At 40.6% G+C, this 12,743-nt stretch overlaps 1 protein-coding gene across 1 annotated transcript in view; it reads right to left on the bottom strand.

Moving 5' to 3' along the window:
- Nucleotides 1–631: 631 nt before the first annotated feature.
- Nucleotides 632–12,743, bottom strand: part of st6galnac5b (ST6 (alpha-N-acetyl-neuraminyl-2,3-beta-galactosyl-1,3)-N-acetylgalactosaminide alpha-2,6-sialyltransferase 5b) — a 40,522-nt gene continuing 28,410 nt past the window's right edge. The window contains exons 3-5 of the mRNA XM_034179642.1: nucleotides 7,550–7,959; nucleotides 7,054–7,161; nucleotides 632–898 (exon numbers count right to left, since the gene is read on the bottom strand). Of these exons, the coding sequence (XP_034035533.1) occupies nucleotides 658–898; nucleotides 7,054–7,161; nucleotides 7,550–7,959 (759 nt within the window). The 3' untranslated portion in view covers nucleotides 632–657. The remainder of the gene's footprint in view (nucleotides 899–7,053; nucleotides 7,162–7,549; nucleotides 7,960–12,743) is intronic.

Genomic DNA, 12,743 nt, shown 5'->3' with positions numbered 1-12,743 from the left:
TTGATTCGCTGCTCCTCAGAAGCGGCAAGCCCACTTCCCAACCGCTCCCAAAGCCACCAAAACATCATGAGTCATTCCTGTGTGTCTCTGCAGCGCACGAGTGTTTGAAGCACGCCGGACCACCCCCACCCTCGCGGTGACCCTGTAGTACAGAAGCCGTTGCCTGACAAACAGTACACGCAGCGAGTAAGCAAGATTATGTTTAAAAAATCGATTCTTGGACATTTTGGATCGATTTATGCACCACTCTGCATTTAATCATTAGTGATCGATCTCTGCTCCCCTCCACAGCATGTCTTTTTCCTGGTTCTCTCCCTCAGCCCCAACCAGTCCCAGCAGAAGACTGCCCCTCCCTGAGCCTGGTTCTGCTGGAGGTTTCTTCCTGTTAAAAGGGAGTTTTTCCTTCCCACTGTAGCCAAGTGCTTGCTCACAGGGGGTCGTTTTGACCGTTGGGGTTTTACATCATTATTGTATGGCCTTGCCTTACAATATAAAGCGCCTTGGGGCAACTGTTTGTTGTGATTTGGCGCTATATAAAAAAAAAAATTGATTGATTGATTGATTTAGAATCGTAATAAATAAGAATCGCGACTCGGACGTGAATCGATTTTTTCCGACACCCCTAGTGCACAAACATCGGGCACACTTCGAGGAGTTTCAAGACCCAGCTGGAAGTGCAGTTTGGGAGCTGTTCAGGCTGATGGCAGCAGGAGGCTTCCACTCTGGCTGGTAAAAGTGAATGTTGAGGGATCGAGCCCAGTTTGCAAACACTTTCTTCTCTGTGATGAAACGGTGGGTGCTTCCACGTCGGCTTCGCTCGTGGGAGAGATACATGGTGCACTCGTCGGGCCCTGAGGGCTCGTAGTAATGATATGGCACAGAGGGGTGAGAGGAGGATCTACAAGGGATGAAAGAGGAGGAGACGTGAAGTGTCAGGGAGGAAGGACTTTGGGGATAATTATGAGAGAAAAGAGGTACGGAGTCACAGTGGGAAGCAAATGGAGGCAGGAACAACAAAAGTCAAAAACATCAGAAGAATATGGGACCTGAAAAGTTGTTTTTTTGGGGGGGGGGGGTTGATACACACCAAGGTCATAATGGGTCAAGCTGTTCTGTTTGTGTTTCTGAGTTTTATATGAATCAGCTTACATTTTATCTGGGTATAAAATGTAAGCTGTTTCCTTCCCACTGTAGCCAAGTGCTTGCTCACAGGGGGTCGTTTTGACCGTTGGGGTTTTACATAATTATTGTATGGCCTTGCCTTACAATATAAAGCGCCTTGGGGCAACTGTTTGTTGTGATTTGGCACTATATAAAAAATTGATTGATTGATTGATTGATATGAAAAAGTTACACATTTATGATGCACTTATTGAGTGTTTAATGATGAAATTTGTTAAAGTGGTGATTTTTGTTTTCACTGCTGCAGAACACAGTCTCACTGACATTAAAATAAAAGACACATTTTTCACTATGCACAGTGAACATGTACAATCCAAGATGATATGTACGGTACGTCCAGAAAGTATTCACAGCGCTTCACTCTTTCCACATTTTGTTGTTACAACCTTATTCCAAAAGTTTAATTCTCCACCCCCCCCCCCCCCCCCCCACCCGCCGGCGAAAATTGTTCACACAATACCCCATAATGACAATGTGAAAAAGTTTTGTTGTTTTTTTTTGTTTTTTTTTTACAAATTTATAAAATAAAAAAAGCTAAGAAATCACATGTACCTATGTATCCACAGCCTTTGTCATGAAGCTCAAAACTGAGCTCAGGTGCATCGTGTTTCCACTGATCATCCTTGAGATATTTCAACAGCTTATTTGGAGTCCACCTGGGGTAAATTTAGTTCATTGGACATGATTTAGAAAGGTACACACCTGTCTACATATAAGGTCCCACAGCTGACAGTGCATGTCAGAGAACAAACCAAGCATGAAGTCAAAGGAATTGTCTGTAGACCTCTGAGACAGGTCTCAAGGCACAAATCTGGGGAAGGGTACAGAAACATTTCTGCTGCTTTGAAGGTCCCAATGGGCACAGTGGCCTCCATCATCCATAAATGGAAAATGTTCAAATCCACCAGGATTCTTCCTAGAGCTGGTCGCCCATCTAAACTGAGTGATCAGAGGAGAAGGACCTTAGTCAGGGAGGTGACCAAGAACCCGATGGTCACTGTCTCAGAGCTCCAGCATTCCTTTGTGGAGAGAGGAGAGCCTTCCAGAAGGACAGCCATCTGTGCAGCAATCCACCAATCAGGCCTGTATGGTAGAGTGGCCAGATGGAAGCCACTCCTTAGTAAAAGGCACATGGCAGCCCACCTGGAGTTTGCCAAAAGGCACCTGAAGGACTCTCAGACCACGAGAAACAAAAAGACTGAACTCTTTGGCGTGAATGCCAGGCGTCATGTTTGGAGCCAACAAGGCACCATCCCTGCAGTGAAGCATAGTGGTGGCAGCATCATACTGTGGGGATGTTTTTCAAAGGCAGGAACTGGGAGACTTGTCAGGATTGAAGCAAAGATGAATGCAGCAATGTACAGAGACATCCTGGATGAAAACCTGCTCCAGAGCACTCTTGACCTCAGACTGAGGCGACGGTTTATCTTTCAGTAGGACAATGATCCTAAGCACACAGCCAAGATATCAAAGGAGTGGCTTCAGGACAACTCTGTGAATGTCCTTGAGTGGCCCAGCCAGAGCCCGGACCTGAATCTGATTGAACACCTCTGGAGAGATCTGAAAATGGCTGTGCACCGACGCTCCCCATCCAACCTGATGGAGCTTTCGAGGTGCTGCAAAGTGGAATGGACAAAATCAATCAATCAATCAATCAATTTTATTTATATAGCGCCAAATCACAACAAACAGTTGCCCCAAGGCGCTTTATATTGTAAAGCAAGGCCATACAATAATTACGTAAAAACCCCAACGGTCAAAACGACCCCCTGTGAGCAAGCACTTGGCAACAGTGGGAAGGAAAAACTCCCTTTTAACAGGAAGAAACCTCCAGCAGAACCAGGCTCAGGGAGGGGCAGTCTTCTGCTGGGACAGGTTGGGGCTGAGGGAGAGAACCAGGAAAAAGACATGCTGTGGAGGGGAGCAGAGATCAATCACTAATGATTAAATGCAGAGTGGTGCATACAGAGCAAAAAGAGAAAGAAACACTCAGTGCATCATGGGAACCCCCCAGCAGTCTAAGTCTATAGCAGCATAACTAAGGGATGGTTCAGGGTCACCTGGTCCAGCCCTAACTATAAGCTTTAGCAAAAAGGAAAGTTTTAAGCCTAATCTTAAAAGTAGAGAGGGTGTCTGTCTCCCTGCTCTGAATTGGGAGCTGGTTCCACAGGAGAGGAGCCTGAAAGCTGAAGGCTCTGCCTCCCATTCTACTCTTACAAACCCTAGGAACTACAAGTAAGCCTGCAGTCTGAGAGCGAAGCGCTCTATTGGGGTGATATGGTACTATGAGGTCCCTAAGATAAGATTGGACCTGATTATTCAAAACCTTATAAGTAAGAAGAAGAATTTTAAATTCTATTCTAGAATTAACAGGAAGCCAATGAAGAGAGGCCAATATGGGTGAGATATGCTCTCTCCTTCTAGTCCCCGTTAGTACTCTAGCTGCAGCATTTTGAATTAACTGAAGGCTTTTCAGGGAACTTTTAGGACAACCTGATAATAATGAATTACAATAGTCCAGCCTAGAGGAAATAAATGCATGAATTAGTTTTTCAGCATCACTCTGAGACAAGACCTTTCTAATTTTAGAGATATTGCGTAAATGCAAAAAAGCAGTCCTACATATTTGTTTAATATGCACTTTGAATGACATATCCTGATCAAAAATGACTCCAAGATTTCTCACAGTATTACTAGAGGTCAGGGTAATGCCATCCAGAGTAAGGATCTGGTTAGACACCATGTTTCTAAGATTTATGGGGCCAAGTACAATAACTTCAGTTTTATCTGAGTTTAAAAGCAGGAAATTAGAGGTCATCCATGTCTTTATGTCTGTAAGACAATCCTGCAGTTTAGCTAATTGGTGTGTGTCCTCTGGCTTCATGGATAGATAAAGCTGGGTATCATCTGCATAACAATGAAAATTTAAGCAATGCCGTCTAATAATACTGCCTAAGGGAAGCATGTATAAAGTGAATAAAATTGGTCCTAGCACAGAACCTTGTGGAAGTCCATAATTAACCTTAGTCTGTGAAGAAGATTCCCCATTTACATGAACAAATTGTAATCTATTAGATAAATATGATTCAAACCACCGCAGCACAGTGCCTTTAATACCTATGGCATGCTCTAATCTCTGTAATAAAATTTTATGGTCAACAGTATCAAAAGCAGCACTGAGGTCTAACAGAACAAGCACAGAGATGAGTCCACTGTCTGAGGCCATAAGAAGATCATTTGTAACCTTCACTAATGCTGTTTATGTACTATGATGAATTCTAAAACCTGACTGAAACTCTTCAAATAGACCATTCCTCTGCAGATGATCAGTTAGCTGTTTTACAACTACCCTTTCAAGAATTTCTGAGAAAAAAGGAAGGTTGGAGATTGGCCTATAATTAGCTAAGATAGCTGGGTCAAGTGATGGCTTTTTAAGTAATGGTTTAATTACTGCCACCTTAAAAGCCTGTGGTACATAGCCAACTAATAAAGATAGATTGATCATATTTAAGATCGAAGCATTAAATAATGGTAGGGCTTCCTTGAGCAGCCTGGTAGGAATGGGGTCTAATAGACATGTTGATGGTTTGGATGAAGTAACTAATGAAAATAACTCAGACAGAACAATCTGAGAGAAAGAGTCTAACCAAATACCGGCATCACTGAAAGCAGCCAAAGATAACGATACGTCTTTGGGATGGTTATGAGTAATTTTTTCTCTAATAGTTAAAATTTTATTAGCAAAGAAAGTCATGAAGTCATTACTAGTTAAAGTTAAAGGAATACTCGGCTCAATAGAGCTCTGACTCTTTGTCAGCCTGGCTACAGTGCTGAAAAGAAACCTGGGGTTCTTATTTTCTTCAATTAGTGATGAGTAGTAAGATGTCCTAGCTTTACAGAGGGCTTTTTTTATAGAGCAACAGACTCTTTTTCCAGGCTAAGTGAAGATCTTCTAAATTAGTGAGACGCCATTTCCTCTCCAACGTACGGGTTATCTGCTTTAAGCTGCGAGTTTGTGAGTTATACCACGGAGTCAGGCACTTCTGATATAAAGCTCTCTTTTTCAGAGGAGCTACAGCATCCAAAGTTGTCTTCAATGAGGATGTAAAACTATTGACGAGATACTCTATCTCACTCACAGAGTTTAGGTAGCTACTCTGCACTGTGTTGGTATATGGCATTAGAGAACATAAAGAAGGAATCATATCCTTAAACCTAGTTACAGCGCTTTCTGAAAGACTTCTAGTGTAATGAAACTTATTCCCCACTGCTGGGTAGTCCATCAGAGTAAATGTAAATGTTATTAAGAAATGATCAGACAGAAGGGAGTTTTCAGGGAATACTGTTAAGTCTTCAATTTCCATACCATAAGTCAGAACAAGATCTAAGATATGATTAAAGTGGTGGGTGGACTCATTTACATTTTGAGCAAAGCCAATTGAGTCTAATAATAGATTAAATGCAGTGTTGAGGCTGTCATTCTCAGCATCTGTGTGGATGTTAAAATCGCCCACTATAATTATCTTATCTGAGCTAAGCAGTAAGTCAGACAAAAGGTCTGAAAATTCACAGAGAAACTCACAGTAACGACCAGGTGGACGATGGATAATAACAAATAAAACTGGTTTTTGGGACTTCCAATTTGGATGGACAAGACTAAGAGTCAAGCTTTCAAATGAATTAAAGCTCTGTCTGGGTTTTTGATTAATTAATAAGCTGGAGTGGAAGATTGCTGCTAATCCTCCGCCTCGGCCCGTGCTACGAGCATTCTGGCAGTTAGTGTGACTCGGGGGTGTTGACTCATTTAAACTAACATATTCATCCTGCTGTAACCAGGTTTCTGTAAGGCAGAATAAATCAATATGTTGATCAATTATTATATAATTTACTAACAGGGACTTAGAAGAGAGAGACCTAATGTTTAATAGACCACATTTAACTGTTTTAGTCTGTGGTGCAGTTGAAGGTGCTATATTATTTTTTCTTTTTGAATTTTTATGCTTAAATAGATTTTTGCTGGTTATTGGTGGTCTGGGAGCAGGCACCATCTGCTTTTGGACAAAACTGTCCAAAGATAGGTGCACCAAGCTTGTGGCATCATATTCAAGAAGACTTGAGGCTGTAATTGCTGCCAAAGGTGCATTAACAAAGTATTAGCCCGTTTTGCCCCACTGGCAATGATTGTTGCCAAAGTGTATCACTGTCATTTTCTACTCACAATAAAAAAATCTCAAAGGTAATAATGCAACTTTATCCACTTATAAAAAAAAATCTGGGCATAAACAGGTTAAGCAAAGGGTGTGAATACTTACGTACAAGTGATTTCTCAGTTTTTTAATAAATTTGCAAAAAAATAAAAAAATTTTCATCTTGTCATTATGGGGTGTTATAAGTAGAATTTTGAGAAAAAAATGTATTTATTCTATTTTGGAATAAGGCTGTAACATAAAATGTGTAAAAAGTGAAGCGCTGTGAATGCATTCTGGATGCACTGCTAATGGCTTATAATATAATATACCTTACTGAAATTTCATTAAAACCAATAATCTGCTGGATTGGTTTTAAAGATATAAGAGCAATAGAAAATTATAAATAAATTTCCACCTAAAATTGAGAATTTTTGTGATTTAAATTGTTACTTAAGAGTACTGAACTGAACGGCTGCTAAGCAACACTGAGCGAGCTATTTACACTTTTGAATGAAGAAACGTTCATCTCATCCAGATAATACAAAGTAATCACACACTGTTTGGCAAAAGCACACATTCTGTTTTTTGTTGTTGTTGCCTAAATCCTCCCATTACAAAATTTTACTATTATCCCTCTAAACTCATTCATTTGGCAAAGACCCTGCATCAGCTTGTACTGTACCTGCAGAAATCAGGAGGTACCATTCCGTACACGTTGATCCTGTCACACAACTCCAGGGCTATTGCCATGGTGAACCAGCCGGTACTCAGCCACGAATTGGAACTCTTCCTGGAAGATGAGAGAGTTATCGTTTCTAGTATATCCACACTCGTGTGCCCAAATATTGGATGTACATGCCCTTCCTCTTATTCCACACTTCACCTGAGAAATCATCTTCAGTTATAAAATGAAAAGGAAAATACAGATTTATTGAAATAGAGTAGGCACTGTAACTGACTTAATTGGTGAATTGTTTGCTGAGTTGAAATGTGTGGAGTTGGGAAAATTGTGATGGAAAGTTTTTAGCCAAGGTAAACATACAGCCTCAATTCTAAATATGACTACAGAGATACAAGCTTGTCTTTTGAAGACCGTGTCTGTGGCTTTGCACAAATGATGATATTTGTCTTCTGCAGTCTTGCTTCCCTTATAAAAAGATCGATTTGTGAATATTTACCGATCAATTCCTGTTTCCCTTTTAAAAAGTTCATCGAACTTCAGCATCTTGCTTCGAGAAACGATGTAGACTTTGAGTTGGGGGAATAGTTGTTTCAGCAGCTTCAGGTTGTTATAAACGTGACCTTTTCCGTCCCGCCTCATGCAGCTGCTTGGTCCCCAGAAGATGAACACTGTCTCTTGGTTTGCGTTGAGCAGCTCCTGCCGGCTCCGTAGCACCCTCTGCAGGCTGGAGTGAGCTACTACTCGTAAGCTTGTGCGCTGGCCGACGTCCTGCTGGAAGCCCAAACTTGGGGCATCGTTCATGCGAATCACGCACTGAGAATCATCAATGTCTTCACCTCTGTTGTTCCCTGTTAACTGGCCCGAACTGGTAACCAGGGTGCAAGACCTGCAGTGCATCTTGAGAGGCTGAGGAGGTGAGAGGTCAAAGGTCAAAAACAATTGTTCATGAATTCAGAGAACATGCACTGTGGCGCCGTCACACATCATTTCTATCAAATCAATTCTATTGAAAGTGCTAAAAGTTCTTGACTGGATCAAGATTCCTGGTTTGGGGCAGAATAAATCAAGTCATCAGGAGATGACATATGCCTCCGGTCCACACAGATCGGCAATACAAAGTGTCAGGAGATCACCCAAGCACACTCTTAAGCTAAATATGAATGGAATTGTTCAACTGGTTCTTGAGATATCGAGCTAACAAGGGTGGCAAAGACAATACCATGAATATCTCACTGTGTCCTTGGAATTGACTCCAAGGTCACTGTAATCAACTGGTGTTGGGGGATCATCCAAGCACACCCTTAAGCTAAATATGAATGAAATGGTTCAACTAGTGGGCAGCACGGTGGCTTAGTGGTTAGCACTGTTGCCTCACAGCGAGAAGGTCGTGGGTTCAATTCCCGCAGCCTTTCTGTGTGGAGTTTGCATGTTCTCCCTGTGTTTGCATGGGTTTCCTCCGGGTGCTCAGGTTTCCTCCCACATCCAAAGACATGCGGGTTAGGTGGATTGGAATCTTAAAAAAAAAATTGTCCGTAGGTGTGTGTGTGTGTGTGTGTGTGTGTGTGTCTGTGTTTGTTTGTCTGTTTGTGGCCCTGCGACAGACTGGCATCCTGTCCTGGGTGTACCCCGCCTCATGCTCTATGGTTGCTGGGATAGGCTCCAGCCCCCCGTGACCCTTAAACGGACTAAGTGGTAGAAGATGGATGGATGGATGGATGTTCAACTGATTATTTTAATGTCACGCTAAAACCGGTGGTAATGACAATATCTTGAATATCTCACTGTGACCTTGAAATTGACCCCAAGGTCACTGTAATCGACTGGTGTCGGGGGATCACCCAAGTACATACAGATATCGTGACAAGAAATGAAAACGGGCAGATAACTGGACTGACATGGAGCTTGTTATATCCCGTATTTCATACTTTGTAATAGCAGAAATGAGCCATTGCTTGCTTAATAAATAAATTAATAAATAATTAATTAATATATATATATTAATATATTATATTATATATAATTATTATTATTATTATTAATTAATTAATAATTAAAAGCATCGCTTTTAATTATTTATTTTAAAATCTTGGAGACAAAAAAAATCAATTCCTTTAGAAAAGTATTCACTGACTTGAAACATTAAATATAACAGGTAACTGCTTCAGAAAGCAGACATTACTGTTTTGAAAGGTTTGAAGCAGTAGATGATGAACCCAGTTATTTGGAAAATGATTCAGTTATAAATGATTCAAACACTAAATCAAGCAATTGGTTTGGAATATGATTCACTGTTTATTTATTTATATTTACAAAAAAGTGCTTCAGCAATGTGCGATTTTTCAAAAACACTCAATGAAGCAATTTCCTCGAATTATTGCCTGCTGTAAAATGCTTGAAATACTAAATTATACAATTGTTTCAGAAAATGATTCAGTCAAATAAAACTCTCAAAATAGTATGTAATGTAACGATGTACAATGGGCAGGGAAGCAATCTCAATTTCTGCCTACACAAACAAAAGAACTTAAGTAATTTACAGCAGTTTAGCTTAATTTGGAAAAACATAACTCATTAGAGCATCACACCTGAAGCAATTTACTTCAGTTCTCTCTTTTGCAAATGTACGCCCTGAACAGGTTGTCTCAGTCAAACCACTAGAGGCAGTTTGTCTAGATGCTGTGCTGTATTGTTTGTTTAAGGGCCCCTTCACACATAACACGATTGAAGCGACTAGCGCATGAGGGAGGAATTGCATGCCACTCGTGAAAAATCGAAGCCACCACAAACACCTTGTACAGTTGTCACCACAACCATTTGCACACACCAGCGGCCAAAAGACAGCGAGTGCTCTGTGAGCGCCCATTCGACACCCTCTCAGCAGGTGTCGGCTAAATTCCAGGTGCCACATATGAACATCCAACACCTCTTACTGGGCACTTAGAAAAGCCACTGCTATTCGCGCTCCTGGCACGATAGTGGAGTGCAGATGACCACATTCGAACTGCCTGTGAAAACTGTCTAAGTGCCACATGAGTGTGCATTACCAACAGGCTTGGGGAGTAACGGAATACATGTAACGGCGTTACGTAATTAGGATACAAAAAAAAAAGGTAACTGTATTCCACTACAGTTACAGAAAAAAAGACATTCAGAGTACAGGTATATTTAGTAAAAATGGGGATTACTTCGCAGGATTACAATTTTAAAGCATTTCATGATATTATCTGTATATATTTTTTTTCTTTGAAACGAAAACGTCCCTTCATGGTCAGCGACATGACGCCTCCTAACCGGGCGAAATATTGATGAAGTACACGGATGTTAATGCATTTTCAATGGAGATTCGTGACTGAACACACTCAGAAAAATGCTCGCAAAATACATGTTAAAATGCCATTTTGACCTGGATATTGAGCCAATAAAATTAAATGACATTAAATTATGTCAGGAAAGTATTACACTTACTCGGACACACACACACATTCCCAAATATTAATGTTGAAAGTTACACGGATCTGTGCCGTTCAAGCTGCTGAGCTGAGGCGTCCTGCTGCAGCTGTTCAACGCAGCGAGGCTCCTAAAACCATTACAATACATTTATATACATATTATATTTTTACACAATTATCCTTTATTGACCGGGTTTCATTCATGAAGTCAGTGGTGTGGATACACATCTCTATGTGTGGGTGTGACTGTGAGCGGCTCAGCGCGGGTCATTATAATCTCATTATTTTAAGGTACAAATTAAAAAAAAATCCCCAGTATGGTTGAACAATTTTAATCACTAACGACAAGTATTTTAACTAGACATTGGTCTAGCAGTGGAAAATATCAACTAGACATAAGTGAAGAGTTAATGGTCCGTGTCATCGGGCGACACAGGAAACATACAGCTGTTTATCATTCAAATATCACGGACAAAGTGACAAGAAGAACCAAAACCACTTACTTATGGAAGGAAATATCGTCTCCCTTGTTCCTCAGTTTGTGGCTTTGCCAACATGCGCAGCTTTCCAGCATATTCCACCTGTTTCTTTAACTTCTATGCACGCAAATCACTAACTTGCCCGGAATTAAAATGGCGATCACGCCTCCTTACTGACAGTATTTACGTAATGGTTTTCATTATGCTTTTGTTCTTATTTTGAAAGTTCAACAAGTGGACTGATATGTTAAACATGGTGCGAATGCTAGGTGAAAGATTAAAGTAAGATAATTTTATGTTTACTGAACAAGTAGTAGACTTTTTTTTTTGTTTTGTATATTGTCGTGCAAGCCACTTTTAATTACAAATTCATCCGCACACCGCCTGAGTTTTCATTATCCTTCATTTGTTTGGCATTTTTTGTTGAAAATTTAGCAGGTGAACACTGGGTGTGTTTAAAACAATATTGAGGGTGCTCTTAATTCATAATGTGAAGTAAAACAGAGCATGCCATGTAAAAGAAACAGTTTTATTTTTGCTTAATAAACTGTACTATGTGGTCAAGACTATTTCTATTTAGTTTCTTTTGTCTGTATTAGCATATTTGATATTGGCGTAATCCAGAAGTAATTGAAAGTAATCAAATTACATGACTTTAATATTATGGTACTTGGATTACGTTACTGACTACATTTTTCAACAGGTAACTAGTAACTGTATCAGAATACATTTTTAAAGTAACCCTCCCAACCCTGGTTACCAAGCAACACACATGGATGTGACTGCACAGTAAATTTCACTGAGTAAAATTTACTATCATAGAGTGAAATCAGCTCTATCGTGTTTCTACTCCAATAAGAGTTGATTTTACACCGTGAAAGAGTTGATTTAGCACTGTGATAGAGTATATTTAACTCTATTTGGACTGGGACCAAATGTTATCACAGAGTTTTGCAGAGTAAATTTTACTCTGCAAAATTTATTGTGTATGCTGACCGCTGGACCTGACTGTGCACACAAGGTGTTAAATTAAAAACAGACATCAGACAGATGCAGGACAAAAAATAATAACACATACAACAATAACTACATACTATAGTTAACTACTACAGAAAAACGGAACAGAGAGTGAGCCTTTTTTTTCTGTGAGCTGACGAAGTTGGCAGACACAGGTGGGCGTGTCCCTGCAGCTGTTCAGATATTTGTGCTCGCAAGTCACAGCTGGAGAACACCTGTAGTGGTTTGTAGAGTATGACCTCGCATAACTTCACCGCGAGGCGCAGATGTTGGCATGCTGTCCTCATGTGGAAATAAATTAAAACACATTTCGCTTCAGCTGACTGCCGCATCAGCGCACTCCAACACTGGATGCCACCGCAAGGCACGTATAACTGCGGGATTTCCCCACATTGCATTAATTAAAACACATATCACAGTTGCAATGTGGTCACCATTGGATTACTGCGCACTGGACATGCCTCATTCGAGCTGTCTGTGAAAATTGTCTTCATGAGATGAAAGCAGGCTCTTGATGAGACGAGAGCCCAGCTGACATCTTCATGACATGAGCGCATCAGCTAATTCATGCAAAGCATAAAAGGGAGAACAGTAATCCACATCATTTCATTACTTCCTGGTGTACGTCTAGGTGGAGGCTAAGTCCACTCTTTATAACAGGAATTAAGTATTATAAATTGTAGTGTTTTTACATTTTTTGGCTTCGCTGCTGAGTGCGTGACTTTCCACATGCTTGCACTGTGTT

Source organism: Thalassophryne amazonica, chromosome 10 (assembly GCF_902500255.1).
Source record: "Thalassophryne amazonica chromosome 10, fThaAma1.1, whole genome shotgun sequence".
Lineage (NCBI taxonomy): Eukaryota > Metazoa > Chordata > Actinopteri > Batrachoidiformes > Batrachoididae > Thalassophryne > Thalassophryne amazonica.
Note: the sequence above shows the minus strand (reverse complement) of the source record. Positions and strands in the feature narration are given on the sequence as shown.